This window comes from Mustelus asterias, chromosome 9, assembly GCF_964213995.1.
Source record: "Mustelus asterias chromosome 9, sMusAst1.hap1.1, whole genome shotgun sequence".
In the NCBI taxonomy this organism is placed as follows: domain Eukaryota; kingdom Metazoa; phylum Chordata; class Chondrichthyes; order Carcharhiniformes; family Triakidae; genus Mustelus; species Mustelus asterias.
Genome location: NC_135809.1, coordinates 15,619,477 through 15,640,749, shown reverse-complemented (window position 1 = coordinate 15,640,749; position 21,273 = coordinate 15,619,477). Strand labels below are relative to the sequence as shown.

Here is a 21,273-nt window from a genome sequence, read left to right as displayed (position 1 = left end):
ATTTTATAAACTTCTATCAGAGCACCCCTCAGTTTCCTGGGAGAACAATCCCAGTTTATTCAATCTCTCCTCATAGCTAATACCCTCCATACCAGGCAACCACCAGGTACTATAAACTGTTACTCCTTTTGGTCTGAATCTCACCCAGCGAGTAGATTTATTAGCTGTAATTTAGTGGCTGTCTTATTTTCAGAGGTGAGGAGAGGGTAACGTGGTTTAATGTAAGCATCTTCAACCTTTTTGCTTTTTAAGCTTACCCACCTCAACCCCAGTTATAAAAATTTCCATGGACATTAGTTACATTTGATTAGATTTGATTTATTATTGTCACATGTATTAGTATACAGTGAAAAGTACTGTTCCGTGCGCGCTGTACAGACAAAGCATACCGTACATAGAGAAAGAAAGGAGAGAGTGTAGAATGTAGTGTTACAGTCATAGCTAGGGTATAGAGAAAGATCAAGTTAATGTGAGGTTGGTCCATTCAAAAGTCTGACAGCAGCAGGGAAGAAGCTGTTTCAATTAACCATAAGTATTTATCATGAATGTGAAGCTTGATGGTGGTGCTGGATACCAGTCTGAAGCTCGAGGGGGTTTATTTATTAGTATCACAAGTAGGCTTACATTAACACTGCAATGAAGTTACTGTGAAAATCCCCTAGTCGTCACACTCTGGGGCCTGTTCGGGTATACTGAGGTGTTATAGTTGCGGACCACCTAGAGCCTGCAGAAGCCAACATTGAGTCCACTACCTCATAAAAGCAACCAGCATAATAAAGGACCCCACACACCCCGGACATACTTCCTTCCACCTTCTTCTGTCAGGAAAAAGATACAAAAGTCTGAGGCCACGTACTAACCGACTCAAGAACAGCTTCTTCCCTGCTGCCATCGGACTTTTGAATGGACCTACCTCGTATTAAGTTGATCTTTCTCTACACCCTAGCTATGACTGTAACACTGTATTCTGCACCCTCTCCTTTCCTTCTCCCCTATGCACTCTATGAACGGCATGCTTTGTCTGTAATAATAAAAAAAGGGATATGGGGAGCAGGTGGGGAGATGAATTTGAGACCAGAGATCAACCATGATCTGATTGAATGGCAGAGCAGGTTCGAAGGGTTGAATTTGCCTACTCCTGCTCCTAATTCCTATGTTCCTATGTTGACTGTTTGGCGCACAAGAAATAATACTCTTCACTGTATCCCAATAAATGTGACAATAATAAATCAAATCAAATCAAATTGAATAGTGAAGCTTGGTTACTAGCTAGTGACTGAACTGAATGATTGTGACAATCAAGCAAGTTTTAAAATTAATAGGCAGACAAAGAGAGAAAGAGAAAGGGGGCGGGCGGTGGTGACGGGGAGCGGGGGGTGGGGGAACACATGGACAGAGTATGAAGAATCTGCTTCCTACGTATCCTTGAATTTTGGCAGACTTCTTAAAACATTCTTGCAGACCCTGGATTGAGAAACCCTGGTTTAATGTAGTGTTGGCTCTTGGGAATTCAATTTTTAAGAAAATCTCAACGAGCACAAGTACACAAGGAAGAACGAAGACTCAAAATTAGGAGGCATTTGATCGGATAAATAAGAAGAAAATGCTTCCAGTGGCACGAGGGTCAGTAACCAGGGGTGGGCAGCACGGTGGCACAGTGGTTAGCACTGCTGCCTCACAGCACCAGGGAACCCGGGTTCGATTCCAGCCTGGGGTCACTGTCCGTGTGGAGTTTACACATTCTTCCCATGTCTGCGTGGGTTTCCTCCAGGTGCTCCGGTTTCCGCCAACAGTCCAAAGATGTGCAGGCTAGGTGGATTGGCCATGATAAATTGACCCTTAGTGTCAGGGGGATTAGCAGGGTAAATATGTGGGGGTTACGGGGATAGTGGATGGGTGGGATTGTTGTCAGTGCAGGCTCAATGGGCCGAATGTCTTCTTTCTGCACTGTAGGGCTTCTATGAGACAGATTTAGGATCATTCCCAAAAGAAGGGGAGACGAGAAAGTGTTTTACATAAGCAAGCAGTTGTTATGAGGTGGAATGCATTGCCTGAAAAAATAATGGCAGTAGATAGCTTTAAAAAGGGAATTGGATACATGCTTGAAAAGGAAAAGATTTACAGGGAAATGAGTAAAGACCAATTAATTGTAGAGCTCTTTCAGAGAGCTGGCACTACGACAATGGGCCAAGTGGCCCTTCTGTTCCAGACGATTCTATCATTCTCAATCTGTTGATGTATTCTCAGGCAGTGCAGGAGAATCGCTTTGCCAGAGACAAGTCGGAAAGGCATTCATTAACTTTCAGTCACTGAAAGCAAGCGCGCAGGTACATCAGGCAATAAAGAAGGCAAATTGTATGTTGGCCTTCATAGCGAGAGGATTTGAGTATAGGAATAGAGATGTTGGTGAGGCCACACCTGGAGTATTGTGCACAGTTTTGGTGTCCTTCTCTGAGGGAGGATGTCCTTGCTATAGAGGGAATACAGCGAAGGTTTACCAAGCTAATCCCTCCAATGGCAGGTCTGTCATATGAGGAGAGATTAAATCGGTTTGGATTATATTCACTGGAGTTCAGAAGAGTGAGTGGGGATCACATAGAAATTTATAAAATCCTGAATGGATTAGATAGGGTTGATTCAGAAAGAATCTTCCCAGTGGTGGGGAGTCCAGGGCTAGGTTTTAAATAAGGGTTGAACCTCTTTGGACTGAGGTGAGGAGAAATTTCTTCACCCAGTGAGTGGTGAATATGTGGAATTTACTACCACAGAAAGTGAGGCCAAAACGTTGTGTAATTTCGAGAAGAAATTAGATATAGCTCTTGGGGCAAAAGGGAGCAAGGTGGGAAGGTGCGATCAGAATATTGAAGTTGATGATCAGCCATGCTCAAAATGAATGTCGGAACAGGCTCGAAGGGCTGAATGGCCTACTTCTAGTTTTTATGTTTAACTTTGTACACAAAACTTGGTTCTTCCATATTCTGTACAGAAGCTTAATGGGAGAATTTTAAGTGATGGGGCTACAATAAACAGACCCTCTGTCCTATACTGAGAAATCCTCTTTTGAAATAAACTAAAAAGCCAGTTTGCCTACACAAAACTGAGCTGAAGGAACAGGAAAACTTGTTAATCTGTGTTAAGTTTATTTATTAGTGTCCCAAGCAGGCTTATATTAATGCTGCAATGAAGTTAGTGTGAAAATCCCCTAGTTGCCACACTCCAGTGCCTGTTAGGATACACTGAGGGAGAATTTAGCACAGCCAATGCACCTAACCCGCACGTCTTTCGGACTGTGGGAGGAAACCGGAGCATCTGGAGGAAACCCACGCAGATACGGGGAGAACATGCAGACTCCACACAGACAGTGACCCAAGCCGGGAATCGAACCCGGGTCCCTAGCACTGCGAGGCAGCAGTGCTAACCACTGTGCCACCATGTCTGGTTTGAACCTTTTCCTTGTGCTAAGTTCACAGTGCAAGTAATCTCTGTGATGATGCAATATTGACTGTACAACATTCCAATCTGATTGTCTACAGATTAACTCTACTGAAACAACATTTGTCTTCACACTCTTCCCCCCTCCTACGCTCTCTCAGAAGAATTTATAAAATGATCGAACCACTATTGCACTTGACTATTCATGCATTTAACAACTTCTTCAGGGAATGAACTACATGTAACTCTTCAACAGATATCCCTAATGGAATCGTGAACAGCAGATAGTCAATGACAGTGATCTGTGTGAGCAATCACTTTAACCAACTCTTCAGTGTTAACTTTAGAAAGGCGCACACATGTGGAAAATTGACTCTGGCACACACTTCTATTTGATAAATTGTTTTTAAACTTGCTAACCTATATTTTCACATACTGGATCCACTGTTTTTTTTTATACTTTTCCAATTCAATCAAATCAAATCCAATTCAGAGTCTCAACAAGTTGAGACATTTCAGATCCAGGCTGACAAGACAGGACGAGCGACCAAAATCACCCTGTCCTGGGCCTGATCTATATGAGCCAAGCTGATTGGGGAAGGGGGAGGTTCCTCCTCCAAGACTGTTTTTAGCAAGGCTAAATAATGGTGGTCACGACAAAGCGTGTGAAAGAAAATCAGGACCTACAGAAAGGAAGGTCTCACCTTTCCTGCCCTGAGACCGGAAATTTCCGCCCAAGGTCAACGGACCTTTAAATGGTCTGTCAAATTGCCCAACCCGCCTTTGACGATTCCCGTGGTGGGCGGTTCTGGAAAATGTACCCATAAATGTTTGTTCTGATTTCTTTCATAAGCTGCCTGACTTGCTCTGTCATTTTCTGATTTTTGATACAATAAACTTCAGAAGAACTATTGGATTATTTTGACCCTCTTCATTTTTTGAATCATAGAATCCCCACAGTGTTGAAGCAGGCCATTTGGCCCGTCGACTCTGCACTGACTCGCCAACAGAGCATCCCACCCAGACCCGAATCCTGTAACCTCACATATTTAACCCACTAATCCCTCTAACCTGGGACACTGAAGGGCAATTTAGCATGGCCAATCAACATAACACAGCCTTTGGACTGTGGGAGGAAACCGGTGCACCCAGAGGAAACCTATACAGACACGGGGAGAATGTGCCAACTCCACACAGACAATCAACCATGGTCAGATTAAACTTGGGTCCCTGGCACTGTGCCACCATGCTTTGGGTGGGGGAGGGGGCGGGGAGAAGGTGGAAAATCGTTGGTATAGTTCAGATGAAGGAATTAGCACGTTGCTATTCTGGGTGGCCAAGTCTGGATGCTCAGATTGAAGAAAAAGTGGGACAGCGTCAATCGTGTTCATAAATAAGAAGTACACTACGTTGTCTCCTTTACCCCCTTGGAAGTGGCCTAAAATGCCATAGCAACAATTGCATGTAGATATTGCTGGTCCATTTGAGGGATACATGTTCTTACTCATAATTGATGCACACTCAAAGTGGCCAGAAGTTGTTACCATGAGATGTGCTACATCTGAACAAAACATTGACAAACTTGCTTAAATTTTTGCCAGATTTGGTAAACCGTAACAGATAGTTAGCAATAGTGTTTCCCAGTTTATTTCGCAAGAGTTTGAGGATTATGTCAAAGTAAATGGTATTCAGCATATAAAATCAGCGCCTTATCATCCCTCAATCAATGGATTAGCTGAAAGATTTGTACAATCTTTGAAATATTCTCTAAAAGCTTCAAAAGAGCAAGGTTTGTTCTCTCATCACGTGAATAGCTTCTTGGCAACTTATAGAAATACTACTCGTGATTACCCAAAGTTCACCTGCATTACTACTCTTAAAGAGAAAGTTGAGAACTATGTTTTATTTGTTATTCTCTCCTGAAACTTCAGAGATAGTACAGCATCAACACCAATCTCAAGTTGCTGGATGAGAAGTGAGGGCAAAACAGAGTTCATTTCAACTAGGAGGTTGTTTGTTAGCGCGTAATTATGCCACGAGTGAGAAATCGGTACCAGCCGTAAGCTTAGCAAAAACAGGGTCCAATTTCTTACACAGTTCAAACCAAAGTTGAGCTAGTTTGGTGACGCCATACTGACCAATTGTTATCATCTCAAAATGATTTATCAGAATCATCTTCAATAGTTCCAACTTCTTCAGTCCCTAGCATTGTGAATATGACTACAGAAGACTTAGTTGAATCTGAGTTGCCTCCTATACTACAAACTTAGTTCCAAGAGAAGAAGAGTCAACTGAAGTTCCAAATCAAACTTCTCGGGTCAATAACAGCCAGAATCCAGAACGTTGTATACAACTAAAGATAAATAGATCTCCCCCAGATCGATCATCTTATTGACTGTGTATAATGGTTAATGGTACATAGTACAGTGTCTAGATCATTAATGATCCTATGTTTAACATCATAGTAATTTGTTGTCATGACCTCAGAAGTAAAGGGGAATAGATGTTATATATTTAAAAGGGCTGCATGATTGCTTTAAGAGCTGATCACATGATTTGATGTTGATGTCATTAGGATGTTGCACAGGCTGCTATTTTCATTTCAGTTTGTACTCTGTACAAGCAAGAGGGTGGCACGGTGGCACATTGTTTAGCACTGCTGCCTCACAGCGCCAGGGACATGGGTTCAATTCCCGCCTTGGGTCACTGTTTGTGTGGAGTTTGCACGTTCTCCCCGTGTTTGCATGGGTTTCTTCCTGGTGCTCCAGTTTCTTCCCACAGTCCGAAAGACGTGCTGGTTGGGTGCATTGGCCGTGCTAAATTCTCCCTCAGTGTACCCGAACAGGCGCCTGAGTATGGCGACTAGGGGATTTTCACAGTAGCTTCATTGCAGTGTTAATGTAAGCCCACTTATGACACTAATAATTAAAATTAGAATAAATCTGTTGTTGTTAGTTTGAATCTTTGTGTGCAAACCACAGCCATTTCTTTTGATGTAAAACCCACAAGCCCTAACATAGATAGGACATTACACAGGGTTAATATGGTGAGTCTAAACTCAATGAAGCAGATGCCTTCCCCCATGTGAAAGAGGTGGTGTGGTCACGCCAACTGGCAATGGCTGATTTTGACCAACAAGGTGACTTTGGGATGAAAGGGTTTAGCTGAACTATTGGCTGGACTTTTAAAGTGTAGAGTCATTAAGTTTTATGTTAGAAAGCTGTACTTTCTGTGAGGTTATAGATATATTCTTCTGACTGTTGCAGCAAAAATATATTAATCAGACTGAAACATACATAGTCTGGCCAATGCACTTGAGTGTTTGTGAATTGCTGCAAATCAGGGACTTGTAACGTCAACGGCATATTGATTTGATGAAACCTGAGACTGAGATGTGCGTTTGTCAGGTTTTTTTTGTCACTAGGAAGACAAAGAACGCAGTAATGTGCTTTTATAAGCACTGCACCACAGTGTTTGGACAGTGGAGGAAAGAAAATCCACCAAACCATTTAATTCAAGTCTCTTGGAAAGTGTTAAAAGTGTCAGCCAAAGATATCTTGGCAGCACTTACCTTTACAATGAGTGCCATTGCCAGTATATCCCGGTTTGCAGATGCAGCTGTGACCTCCGACAGTATTAAAACACAAAGCGTTCTCATCACAGCTGTGTTGCATTGTGCTGCATTCATCATGATCTGACAGGGAAAAAATAATCCGCATCAAAATAAACTCAATTATGATCAAAGTGCATTTCCGAAATTCTCATCAAAATGAATATTTTTCAATTTTCCATTGGCCACATGGTGAAGAATTCCAAATGGCAGCATATCCATAGAATCCCCACAGTGCAGAAGGAGGCCATTCAGCCCATCAAACCTACACTGACAACAATCCCACCCAGGCTCTATCCCCACATATTTTCCCACTAATCCCCCTAACCTAGACATCTTGGGACACTAAGTGACAATTTAGCATGGCCAATCCACCTAACCTGCACATCTTTGGAGTGTGGGAGGAAACTGGAGCAGCCGGAGAAAACCCATGCAGACACGGGGAGAATGTGCAAACTCCACACAGACAGTCACCTGAGGCCGGAGTCAAACCCGGAGTGCTAACACTGTGCTACTGTGCATCAATTTTGAGCTATTCTAGTCGACCACACAACCATCTGCCATTCTTCAAGAAAAATATAAATATCTATTCTTATTTTGCAGCAGGATTTTTAATTTGTATGTTCAAACACAAACAGCAGGTCCCCCTTGAGCTTATTAATGTTTAGCCGCTGGCCTGACCTCACCTTCTTTAAAGTCACTATGCACAGCGCCATGTGAGGAGCTTGATTAGAGATTCCCTTCTGCAGATGGAAGTTTCTTTCGACTGCCAGCTTCCCTTCTTGTCACTTCAACAAATGTTCGAGGTATGAAATTGTTCAGTTGTGATCTGTTAAGGCTTTCAACAAGGTGTGTGGGGCGCTCAAAACTCGTATATAACTAGATTTTTTTTGTTTGTTCAGGGGATGTTGGCATCACTGGCTGGGCCAGCATTTATTGTCCATCTCTGAGGACATTTGAGAGTCAACCACATTGCTGTGCCTCTGGATTCACATGAAGGCCAGACCAGGTAAGGACAGCAGATTTCCTTCCCTACAAGACATTAGTGAACCAGATGGGTTTTTACGACTATCGACAATGGTTTCATGGCCATCAGCAGATTCTTCATCCTAGATTTTTACTGAATTTAAATTTCACTATCTGCCATGGTGGGATTCGAACCCAGGTCTCTAGATTACTAGTCCAGCGACAATACCATTACAACACCACCTCCCTACTCTCTAAGCAGAGCCAGACAGCTTAGAAGATAGGCTAAAGTAGCAATCTCCATAAGTAGCTTATGGCACAATGGTTAGCTCTGCTGCCTTACAGCGTCTGGGTTCAATTCCTGGCTTGGGTCATTGTCTGCGTGGAGTTTGCACGTTTTTCCTGTATCTGCTGGGTTTCCTCTGGGTGCTCCAGTTACCTCCCACAGTCTGAAGATGTGTAGGTTAGGTGGATTGGCCATGCCAAAATTTCACCTTAGTGTCAGGGGGACAAGCTAGGGTAAATATATGGGGTTATGGGGATAGGGCCTGGGTGGGATTGTGGTCGGTGCAGAACCGATGGGCTGAATGGCCTCCTTTTGCACTGTAGGATTCTATGATTCTAATTGACCGTCTTATTTTTTGCTGTTGCTTCCCAGGATGTGGGTTATGTTTATTGCCTATCGCTGGTTGCTATAACAACTGTGAGACTTTCTAACTTTCTTTAGCGGGCGCTAATAGCTAATCACAGCTTGTGAACGAGAAACACATTTAAGTTGGGTGAGGCTGGGGTGAAAGATGAAACGTCCTGAAGAACCTTTAATGAACCCTATTCGTTTTTATGACAACCTGACAACATTTCCTGCTGTTGGTGAATAAAATACAACAGTTATTGAATTCAATTCACAACTGGGTTTGAGGGGCTTGGATGGCTTTTAATTTGATTTTCTTGTGCCTGACCTGGATCATAATGTGGGACATTGACGTAAACTCAGGTGATAAGTTCACATTGCACAGCACGTCTGAGTTCTAAGTGCTGCACCATCTGTAAACCTAATTATTTCTTTAATCCTTAAATAAATTTGATTATTCACAGATATATATATACAATTTGGCCAATCCTTTTAAATCTGCCCTTCATTATCTTGCATGTCTTAATAACACATTCACGCTATGGTATCAACAGCACACATATGAGAGCTGACTCCCTCCCTCCATCAACACCATCACCCTCATCCTCCTGTCACATAAAGCCTGTGCTTTGGCGAATAATGTCGCCAAAGAGCAACATCTCAGAGGGATCGGTGAGGACTAAGATGGAATCCTGGGGTACACGGGACTTGAAAGTCAATAGGACTACTTGAGATGTGCTGCATTCTGTTGGACTTAAATCAAGACAGAACATTGCAGGAGAGGAGTTATGGAGCCGTCAAGCACATACAAAGTCACTTAATGTGCCAGTGGTGACTTTAAACCAGACTGCAATGCCATGAACAGGAGCCCGGCTGAAAGGATTCTAACTAAAGAGGTTGGCACAGATTGCATTCTAGAACAATAGAGAACGACCAGCTTGGAAGGCAGGCAGTACGTGGACAGAATGGAAAGGCTGAAGGAAGCTTTTTAAGGGAGATTTGTGTTTATATATGTCTGTATATCTGTATATTATATATATTTCATGTTGCTCCATAACCAAACTAAATTAACATTTGACAGTGTTTAAACATAGAGTTTCTGTGAATCATGCGCAATTGAAGCTGACATTTTATTATTTGGATCCTGAGCTTAAAAGTCACAGGTGATCAGCCTTTCTGATATTTTCATCTGATACAAGGTATTATGAAACAATGCTAGGATTGCCAGGCCCAATGTCAATGTGACGGATTTGACTTTGAATTCGCTCTCTGCTCTCTTGCCTCTTGGTTTAGATGCTGGGATGGTAGTCACACTTTAAACATAATTCACTGCCTTTTTGAACATTTGGAATATGATAATCCGTGTTTGATATTGGATTGTGATGGTTTTGTTCTCAATCTCATTACATTATTGTAATGCCATTGCACAGTGGCAGGAATTAAAGTATCTGCTACCTGTGTGTCAAAACAAGTTATAAATCGAAGATCAAAATGCTGATGTCAGTTGATAAAACCAGAAGAAGCAGAGCTTTGTTTAATAACATAACCAAGAAAAAGGTTTTATTAATTTTCTACTTTCCATCCCAGTTAAGCTTCTCCACAATACCAAGAACTTGCATTTATATGTAGATCCGTCAACATTACAAGACATCCCGCGAATGCAGCAAAGGAAGTATGAGACCCAGCTGCATAAGGAGATATTAGGACACGTGAACAATATATTGGTTGAGGAGGTAAGTTTAAGGAGTGACTTAAATGAGGAGAGAGAGGTGGAGAGGTTTAGAGAGTGGGCTTTGAAGGATGGGATGGAGGCAGGTGAAGGCATAACCACCATCACTGGAATGATTAAAATAGAAGTTGTGCAAGGGACCAGAATGCAGGAACGCTGTCAGGCTGGAGAAGGTTACAAAGATGGGGATAGGTGAGTTGTCTCAGGACTCGCAATCATCAGGGAATTATTAACAAAAAAGGAAAAATGTAGTTTAACAGCACAAAAATATGAAATGTAATGGAGTCATAGGCTGGAATTTTACCAGAGAACAGCATTCTCCATTGGCCTCAGATGGGATTGTACGGACCTGGGGCGAACCTACCGGTAAAATTCCACCCACAGAGTCATAGAGGTTTACAACATGGAAATAGGCTCTCAGCCCAACTTGTCCTTGCCGCCCTTTTTGTTAACCACTAAGCTAGTCCCAGTTGCCTGCGTTTGGCCCATATCCCTCTATACCCATCTTACCCATGTAACTGTAAAATGTTTTTTAAAAGACAAAATTGTATCCACCGCTACTACTAACTCTGGCAGCTTGTTCTAGACACTCACCAACTCTCTGTGTGAAATGATTGCCCCTCTGGACCCTTTTGTATCTCTCCCCTCTCACCTTAAACCTATGCCCTCTAGCTTTAGACTTCCCTATCTTTGGAAAAAGATGTTGACTATCTAGCTGATCTATACCCCTCATTATTTTATAGACCTCTATAAGATCACCCCTAAGTCTCCTACGCTCCAGGGAAAAAAGTCCCAGTCTATCCAACCTCTCCTTATAACTGAAACCATCAAGTCCTGGTGGCATCCTAGTAAATCCTTTCTACACTCTTTCTAGTTTAATAATATCCTTTCTATAACAAGGTGATCAGAACTCTACATAAACGTGGCCGAATGTATTTGGCATTTGAGAGTAGCAACTAGACCAATAGCCTGCACTCAAGGAGCCTATTTTCAAACACAAACTCCTGAACTCTCAGTTGTCTTTTGTTAACCAGTAAAACTCGAAAGAAGTTCTAAGGATAGGATTATGAAGTGCAGTAAATAAAATCCTGGCAGATTATGTTGCATGCTGTTCTAGTATGACTAATCTATGCTTTCTACTCCAGTTTTTATTTTTTTTAATGGAAACAAAGGTGCGAAGGAACATCTGGTTTGAAAAATGCTTTCTTTTCAAAAGACAAAAGCTACATATCTACAGGAAGGATAAGAGTTGCAAGTAAAACCAGATGGACACAAAATTGTCAACACATTAAAAAGGTTCAGATATCATCCTTTTTAAGGAATCCAAAATCCCAGTCATTTACTGAAAGAATTGAGCCACTAGATTCGACAGTTTAAAGTGAAATAATGTTTACTGTAAGTCAAACAAAGAAAACTTTAAATACTATCTGGGATAACCACCCAGAATCAGCATCAGTTAAACATGAATTAGCAGGAAAATTGTGGGTCATAACATACACATTAATTAGCAGATACAGTTAAGACTAGGGGCAGGGTTCTCTCAAGTTTCATGTGCAGTCTTCACCAAGAATAGCACAAGTGTGCAGAACCTCCTCAACTGGGTCTGGATCTCAACGGGGTCTAGATGGTGTAAATCCACCAATGTTACCTTCATGTGGCAAATAACTGCCGCAGCTGTATATTTGCCTATTCTCAGCTTCTGGATCTAAACTCCATCTTCTTCAGCCTGCCTGTACTTAACCAATGGAGTCATCATCCGAGCTCTGTTTGCTTTATGTCCTTTTATGCAATATCAACCAGTTTCAGTCTTTTTTCCAGAAGTTTTGGTTTCCAATTGCAGTTTTGAGTATCCTTAGAAACAGGCAGGCTCTGTTTCCTGTTCCTGCTTCCCTTTTTGGAATCTGTCTCAAATAGAAACTGGCTTTGAAACTATGGATTCCATGACAGGCCTACCAGGGTGCGGACATGCTGATAATGGGCCATTTTTCTCAGGCTCTACAAAACGATCTTTAATGTAAAATAGAACCCAAAAATGTTTCCTTTTTCAGAGTATCCTCTAATGGTCCCTTCAAGGATTGTTGGTTAGATCACTCAATGCCCAGCACACATGAGGTTGACCTGCATGGTGCAGGCCCCATCTAATCCAGGAATTGACATCCTACAGCAGGCATGGGACCCTGATTAGTTGGCATGTTTTGGACAGGAATGCTGGCTGCTTATTTAAAGGCCTACCTGAAATTGGAGTCAGGCAAGGCAATGGGTGTGCAAGCAACCCATTAGATGTTCCACTGCCTCAGCGATTTTCAGGCAATTAACAGGGGGCAACGGTTGAAAATTAATTGATGTATATTTTCATGTTTTTCAGTCTGCCCATTCTTCTACTTTTTCATTCAATTTAATACTTTCATGCAGTGTTCTCTGCTGTCGTTTATTGCCAGATTTTAACTTGTAAGATTTTGTCTCCAAATCCTCTCAGAATTTCCTTGGTACAGCACACTGAACTGTCATCTTTTTGTTGTCTTTTTGTATCGATTTGATTCTAGCCATCTTGTTTCTGGTACAGTGGTTAGCACTGCTGCCTCACAGCGCCAGGGACTCAGGTTCGATTCCCGGCTTGGGTGACTGTCTGTGTGGAGTTTGCACGTTCTCCCCATGTCTGCGTGGGTTTCCTCCGGGTGCTCCGGTTTCCTCCCACAGTCCGAAAGACATACTGGTTAGGTGCATTGGCCGTACTAAATTCTCCCTCAGTGTACCCGAACAGGTGCCGGAGTGTGGTGACGAGGGGATTTTCACAGTAACTTTTTAAAAAAGGTTTATTTATTAATCACATGTAAGGCTTACATTAACACTGCAATGAAGTTACTGTGAAATTCCCCAAGTCACCACATTCCGGTGCCTGTTCAGGGCAATGCACCTAACCAGCACGTCTTTTAGACAATGGGAGGAAACCGGAGTACCCGAAGGAAACCCACGCAGACACGGGGAGAACGTGCAAACTCCACACAGACAGTGACCCAAGCTTGGGAATCAAACCCGGGTCCCTGGCACTGTGAGGCAGCAGTGCTAACTGCTGTGCCACTGTGCTACCCACTTCGTTGCAGTGTTAATGTAAGCCTACTTGTGACTAATAAATAAACTTTAACTCTAACCCCTATTACTTTTATCACACAATCTTGATTTGAAAACTCAATTTGGTTTGAAACTCACAACAACCCCCACTGGTTGCAGTGCCTTCTAAGAAATACATTTACTGACTGCAGACCATTTTTCTAAGTTCTTAGAATATATTGTGCCTCACGCCGCCTGATCAGTGAAAACATTTTCTCATCAAAACAAATTTTCCCTTTAAAATCGACAAAAATTTGCAAACTATGGTGATAATTCATGGGGAAGGTGCTTTGTGCAAAATGTACTGGCCAGTAGCCATGCTTGGCATCAAGCTTTGATAAGAGTGTTCCACCTGCGAATCTTGGATTTAACTCTTCTGATGTGTGTATTTTGTAAAGACAATGTTTCAAAGCTGCGTTTAAATTTTGTGGATTGAGGCATACACTAAATGATCCATCCTTCTTCATGTCACACATAATTGAGCTGCACCAATTGGTGTGCACTTGTATTCTTCTAATGGTTCCGTCTTTCTCCATTTAGTCTCGTTTGACCTTTAATTTGTCTTGTAAATGGATGTTATACTTATCGTGATGGATCAGTTGATGTACTCGCATTCTCCTGCAAGTGTAAGGTTGCAGCTCCCTTGAAACTGCCAATTTTGTCAAAATATTCTGGATATTTCGATCTTTGTTCAAAACTGATGGAAGAGGAATAGCTTCTGAGGTTGATTTGTTTTGTGATGCCTGGCTGATTCCATGGGTTGTTACTGGTGCAAGGTCGTGGCATGCCAGTAGACCTGCAAGCACTGAACCTTAGCCTCCACAATGCAGAACATCTGTGGCATCCAGGAGGATTGATTGTACTTTCACTCCAGGACTACGGATCCTGTACATGGAATGAATGATGTGGAGATGCCGGCGTTGGACTGGGGTAAACACAGTAAGAGTTTTAACAACATCAGGTTAAAGTCCAACAGGTTTATTTGGTAGCAAATGCCATTAGCTTTCGGAGCGCTGCTCCTTCGTCAGATGGAGTGGATATCTGCTCTCAAACAGGGCACAGAGACACCCTCAAACAGGGCACAGTGTCTCTGTGCCCTGTTTGAGAGCAGATTTCCACTCCATCTGACGAAGGAGCAGCGCTCCGAAAGCTAATGGCATTTGCTACCAAATAAACCTGTTGGACTTTAACCTGGTGTTGTTAAAACTCTTACATGGAATTAATGACCATTGTATGCTGCAGATTTCAGAGCAGTATGTTTCACCATGGCCTTCCATGTCTACGGATACATGGCTTTCAGAATCCACAGAATTAGGCTGTGACAGTTTGCCCTGTGTCAATCTTAACCAATAACTAGTAGACACCAACTTTCTTAGTGCAGATAATGTGGATCTTGGCAAATATTTCAGACGATGTGACAGTATCCATGTTTTCCACAAGACTGATGGCATGAAAGGTGTCTCATCAAGCCCATCATCGTCACGTTTTGGTTTGTCACTCACCTCAGGAGTATGTTTCTGATGGGATACTGGATGGTCATTCTTACTGCTTGAAGGTACCCATTGTGTTTGTTTAGATCAGTGCAGGTCTCTTGGTGGCACCATCATTCTTTGCTCTTGTGCACTGCTGCTACCAATGACACTTTCTGTCACACACTTTGTTGAAAAGCTTGGCATTTGCTTGGCGCTTGCAGAAGGCCACGCCATCCACAAATCTTGCTGGGTTTGGGTGTTTCAGTGAGTGCATCAACAATTGAGGTAGTACATAGGACCTGTAAGCTTTGGCGTTCTGTCAGGAGCGCTTGGTATGCACGTCTGTCCTTGAGTAGTTCTTCAATGCTATATGTTTTGGGCTTGTCTAGCAGATCTTTCAGGAATGCTTTCTTGGGAGAGGGTCTGACCAGCAACTCAATAACTCTGATTTGAAAAATCACAGTACTTGTCCTTTTCTCTGCATCTCCTGCCAAAGTGGTTAATGGCGGCACGGTGCTCCGGTTTCCACCTACAGTCCGAAAGGTGTGCTGGTTAGGTGCATTCTCCCTCAGTGTACCTGAACAAGCACTAGAGTGCGGCGACTAGGGGATTTTCACAGTAACTTCACTGCAGTGTTAATGTAAGCCTACTTGTGATACTAATAACTAAACTTTAAACTCATGGATTCTGTATGGTCTTGTTGAAATGACATGAACTCTAGTTGATGAATAGGGGAGCTTAACCTGATTCTGAACCAGTCTTAAAATGTAGTCCATACCTTTGGGGAACCTTTAGCGCTTCTGCTGTTAATCTCTCAGCTTGTGGAGACCTTAATTCCCAATCACTAGGCAAATTTTTATGGCTTGCTTGTCTGGTTCAGACACACCTGAATCAAGAAACCATAGCCCTGTACGCTGTTGAATTCAGATCATCAGTCAGCCATATTCCAATTCAAACTGGGGAATTTTGTGGACATTCGACCAATATCCCTATGACCTTTCTCCTTGTTTTATTCAATTTATTGTTCAGCAACTCCTGCAGCCTCCCATTATAACGACAACCTTCTCTCGTCCAATTTTCATGACGGCTTTGTTTGCTTTCTTTGTTTTACACTCCTGCATTCACTTTTGCTCCAGCCCTGAACACTCACCTTTCCAAACTGAGCTAACTCGATGCTGACCCTCTCGATGCATTGTCCAACTCATAGAACTGATATTGCTCCGTGGTGCAATCTCATTACAAGGGATTAGTCTGCTTACCAGCTCTTTACGTCGGGAGGGGAGTCACCACGCTGAGCTTTCAACACTCTTTGACGCTACAAACTCATTGCAATCTAACCAGACCATTGAGCGTTGCCTCATGCCCCATGGCATGACGTAAGGCTGCTCACATGTTGTACATGTATTTGCCACGCTGTTTGACCATCAGCGAACATCATGTTGTGTTTTTGTCATGATATAAAAGCAGCAATCACTCAGAAGGAATTGGCTAAGTGCATGGTTTCATTTAGTCACATAAGAACAGCGATACACAAAGGTAGAAATTTGGAAGCCATCAGAGCTGTGCTGTGTTCTGCTCATAGGCCAAAGTGAAACTGAGACTGGATCATAATGCCAGTCCATCACACAAACCAGCCTCCCATCCATTGACTCTGTCTATAGTTTCCGCTGCCTCAGAAAAGCAGCCAGCATAATTAAGAACCCCACTTACTTTGGACAGTCTCTCTTCCACCTTCCGCCGGGAAAAAGATACAAAAGTCTGAGATCACATAGCAACTGACTCAAGAACAGCTTCTTCCCTGCTGCCGTCAGACTTTTGAATGGTCCTATCACACATTAAGCTGATCTTTCTCTTCACCCTGTTGGTAACTGTAACACCATATTTTGCACCCTCTCCTTCCCTTCTCCTCTATGTACTCTATGAACGGTATATTTTGTCTGCAACAGCTCATAAGAAACAATACTTTTCAATGTACCCCAGTACATATGACAATAATAAATCAATTCAATTCAATTCAAATTCACACGCTCTCATGATGGCATGTAGACACATGATAACATTCATGACAACCCATTTTGCAAAGGGGTCCTCAAGCGGATGTGAGACATCCCATTGCATTTACTCCAGCCTCAGTAACATGCCCTGGACTCCATTTTTCTGTGGGTCGCATGGGCCAGAAATAGCATCCGCCATGTTGGATGGTTAGGCATGCATTTTATATCTGAAGGTGGACGCCAATAAACCTTGTTTAACTAAATCATGGGCGGAATTTTCCCGTCCCGCCCACTAAGGGAATCGTAGTGGGTGGGACATGGGCCATGCAAAGGTCCATTGATTTTGGGTGGAATTTTCCAGTCTTGGGGTGAGCGCGGCCGGAAAATCCCACACGTGCCCCGGGCAATGAAGGGTTAATTCTTGAAACAAAATCCAAGATTTCCAACGCACATGAAACTATTTTGCTTTTTAACCAGACTAACTTTTCTTCAGGTTTTTTTTTTTAAACATTTCAGAAAGTCATTTTGCCGCATGTATTTTTTTTCCTCTCAGAATGAGTGAGACCTCATGCAATTCCTAAAGCACTGACACCTCAAAGCTAACAGTGTGTGACAGCTCAAAATGTCCTGCGTTAGTCACATTCAGTGGGCTGTGACAAGGTAAATGACACCAATTACCTGATATAATTACTGCCTCTGACAGTATCTCCCTTCCCCCCCACCCATTCCTCAACCCCCAGTGATTGTTTGATGAGTTTTGCAATGTCTGCGTTGTCAATTCCATCTTCATCCAAGATTCTCTACTGCTGTCAGCAGTCCTCACACAGACATTGATTAACTGTTGCCGTTACAGCAACCTGCTCTCAATATCACAAACTGATCAGTCAATTCAGTTAGCTGCAGAGGACCTTAAATATTTATAGCAATATTCTGTTGATATCTTAAAGTGACAGTCGTGCGTTGCTATAGAAATGAGGGAAAAAGCAATTCTCTGTCCTAAATCAGTCCGACATCCAAATGCTGCGAGAAACCATTTTAAGAATGTCAAGCTCCTTGGAAGTAGTGCTTCTGCACATGTGCAGAAGGATAACCACAGCGTTTGCACCTTCTGCGCACATTTGAATGTAATTGGATTCTGACTAAAATGTGTAAGAAAGTGCTTCCTTTCAAGGTCATTACCTCAGCCCATCTCCCATTTGCCGCATATGTTCAAACTTGATAACCAACCGCATCTCAGCCCAGAGCTCACCAAGTTAATGACCACTTTCTTCCCATGACAAAATTTTCTCTGCTAGATATGTAAGGAATTAAATCATTAAAAGCCCTAGACATCCATGCAACTTCTGAAATAGGGAATGTCGTTGGATATGGTGAGTCCCACCATCATTGTCAATGTACGGGCATCCTTTTGGAAAGCAAGCTAGCTCAAACTAGTTAACTAAAAATACCTCAGTGGGTGGATGTTACCATTTTTCAAAATAAATAATGGGCTGAATATTCCCGTCTCGCTCAAAACGGGAATCATTGAGGGCAGGACACGGACTATGCAAAGGTCCATTCACCTTGGGCGAGACTTTCCGGATTCGGGGCGAGCGCGACCGGAAAACCCTATCCAATGTGACAATGAAAAGTAACAAGTGGCAGGCAATAACCATCTCCAACAAGGGAGAATCTAACCATCTGCCCTTGACACTCAATGGCATTGCTGAATCCTCCACTATCAACATCCTCAGGGTTACCATTGACCCAAAACTGAATTAGACCAGCCATATAAATACCTTGGCTACAAGAACTGGTCAAAGGCTAGGAACCCTGCGGCAAGTAACTCATATCCAGTCACTCCAAAGCCTGTCCAGCATCTACAAGGCACAAGTCAGGAGTGTGATGGAATGTTCTCCATTTGCCTGATGGGTGCAGCTCCAACAGCACTCAAGAAGCTCAACACCATCCAGAACAAAGCAGCCCGCTTGATTGGCACCCCAACCACCATCTCCAATAATCGCTCCCTCCACCACAGATGCACACAGAGAGCGGTGTGTACCATCTACAAGAAGCATGGTGGAAACTCCCCATCTCTCTTTTGACATCACCTTCTAAACCCATGGCTTCTATCACCTAGGAGGACAAGGGCAGCAAATGCATAGGAGCATCACCACCTACATGTTCCCCTCCCTCACCATTCCTTCACTGTCACTGGGTCAAAATCCTCGAACTCCATTATGACAGCGCTGAGGGTGCACCTACACCAGATGGACTGCCGCGGTTCAAGAAGGGATGGGCAATAAACGCATGCCTAGCCAGCAATGTTCACATCCCGAGAAAAGATAGATTAACAAAAGCAATGTATTTTAATGTGCGCCATGTATAATTACTGTGGCCTGCAGGGCCAATACTGATGAAGGTACTTCAAAACCGTGTCTATGAATAGGAATAATAAAAGAGATAATGCCTCAGTTCCACTGACATAATACCAGGGAGCAGCACAGTGGCACAGTGATTAGCACTGCTGCCTTACAACGCTTGGAACCAGGGTTTGATTCACGGCTTGGGTCACTGTCTGTGCAGAGTCTGCACGTTCTCCCCGTGTCTGCGTGGGTTTTCCCTGGTTGCTCTGATTTCCTCCCACAGTCCAAAAGACGTGCTGGTTAGGTGCATCGGCCGGACTAAATTCTCCCTCGGTGTACCCAAACAGGCGCCAGAGCGTGGCGACTCGGGGATTTCCACAGTAACTTCATTGCAGTGTTAATGTAAGCCGATTTGTGACACTAATAAGTAAACCCAAACTTCAACAAAGGCTGAGTTTGTTTGATTAACTGCCCTATTAACACTGATACTCTGGCAGTCACTGTTTGGGAAGGGTTTACTCTGAGGTGACTGTTGCCTGTCTCTGAAGGGCAGGCCTCTTTAACAGTGCAGGTCAGGCTGCTGCTGTGTAGATAGAACCCGATTGAAATTTTCAGTTACACCAGGGCAAGTTTTCAGTTATGCCAGGGCACCTAGAATATTGTGTGCAGTTTTGGTCTTCTTTTCTGAGGAAGGATGTTCTTGCTCTCGAGGGAGTGCAGCGAAGGTTTACCAGGCTGATTCCGGGGAGGGCAGGACTGATGTATGAGGAGAGATTGACTAGGTTAGGATTGTTTTCACTGGCGGTCAGATGATGAAGGCGGATCTCATAGAGACTTATAAAATTCGAACAGGACTAGACAGGGTAGATGCAGGGAGGATGTTCCCGATGGTGGGGGAGTCCAGAACCAGGGGTCACAGTCTAAGGATCCAGGATAGACCATTTAGGATGGAGGTGAGGAGACATTTCTTCACCCAAAGAGTGGTGAGCCTGTGGAATTCATTACCACAGGAAGTAGTTGATACCAAAACATTGAATGTATTGAAGAGGTGGCTGGATGTAGCACTTGGGGTGAATGGGATCAAAGGTTATGGAGAGAAAGCAGGATTAGGCTCATTATTGAGTTGGACGGTCAGTCATGATCATAATGAATGGCGGGAGCAGGCACGAAGGGCAGAATGGCCTCTTCCTGCTCCTATCTTCTATGTTTCTATGGTTCTATATTTCTATGTAAGTTTGCACCATGCAAGCTCAGTCCATGTGTCCTGGCATTCAGCAGCTCAACCAGGCAGTTGTTCTCCAAGGTATTGCTGCTCGGTCCCTAAGGAAGAATATTGAGTCTTTAATCTGTGGATCTACATGTAGCAATATTTCTCAAACTGCCTCCAGACAAACATTGCTGGTTATTCTCAGGGCAACTTTCCCCATTCACCTCCACTATCGACCTGTATGAGCCACCCCATTGTAGACCATTGGGATACCAGGCAGAGCATGTAATTCACCAGTGAGATTGAAATGAAGTCCAAGCTCTGAATGGCCTGGGACTCCTCACCCATTTGACAGAAGTGGGGGCAGGCGGGCAGGGTGTTGGCTAATGCATTTCGCAGTCAGCTGAACAAGAGTAAAACTCGCCTCTCGCAAGACACTTAAGACAAGGAATTACTTTTGTAGTGCAGAAGCCATTATGCATAAAGATACTGGGTTCTGGTGGATATTTTTGCAATCATTTTTCATTGTGCAATTCACTTCTGTCCATATTTTCTGAACCATTTCTCAATATTGCTTCCTCCTTTATGTTCTGTGCCAGAGGGCAGACAAGAGCTCTCCTGACACTGTCTCAAACACAGGAGAAAGCCAATATGATGCACTGCATCTCATTGCTCATTGCATCTCTGCTGATAAAGAAAAATGGATGCCACACTTTGTAAAAATGAAAGTAAATCATGTCGTTTTGGTTACGTATTTGCAGACTGGAACTATTTTTATG

The 21,273-nt window shown here is 43.1% G+C and overlaps 1 protein-coding gene across 2 annotated transcripts in view; it reads right to left on the bottom strand.

The window, feature by feature from the left end:
• Positions 1–21,273, bottom strand: part of LOC144499079 (protein kinase C-binding protein NELL2-like) — a 272,572-nt gene that overhangs the window by 98,642 nt on the left and 152,657 nt on the right. The window contains exon 14 of one of the 2 annotated variants that reach the window (XM_078221141.1): positions 7,004–7,126. The exons of the other annotated variant lie outside the window; for it this stretch is intronic. Coding sequence (XP_078077267.1) covers positions 7,004–7,126 — 123 coding nt within the window. The remainder of the gene's footprint in view (positions 1–7,003; positions 7,127–21,273) is intronic. 2 annotated transcript variants of the gene reach the window in all.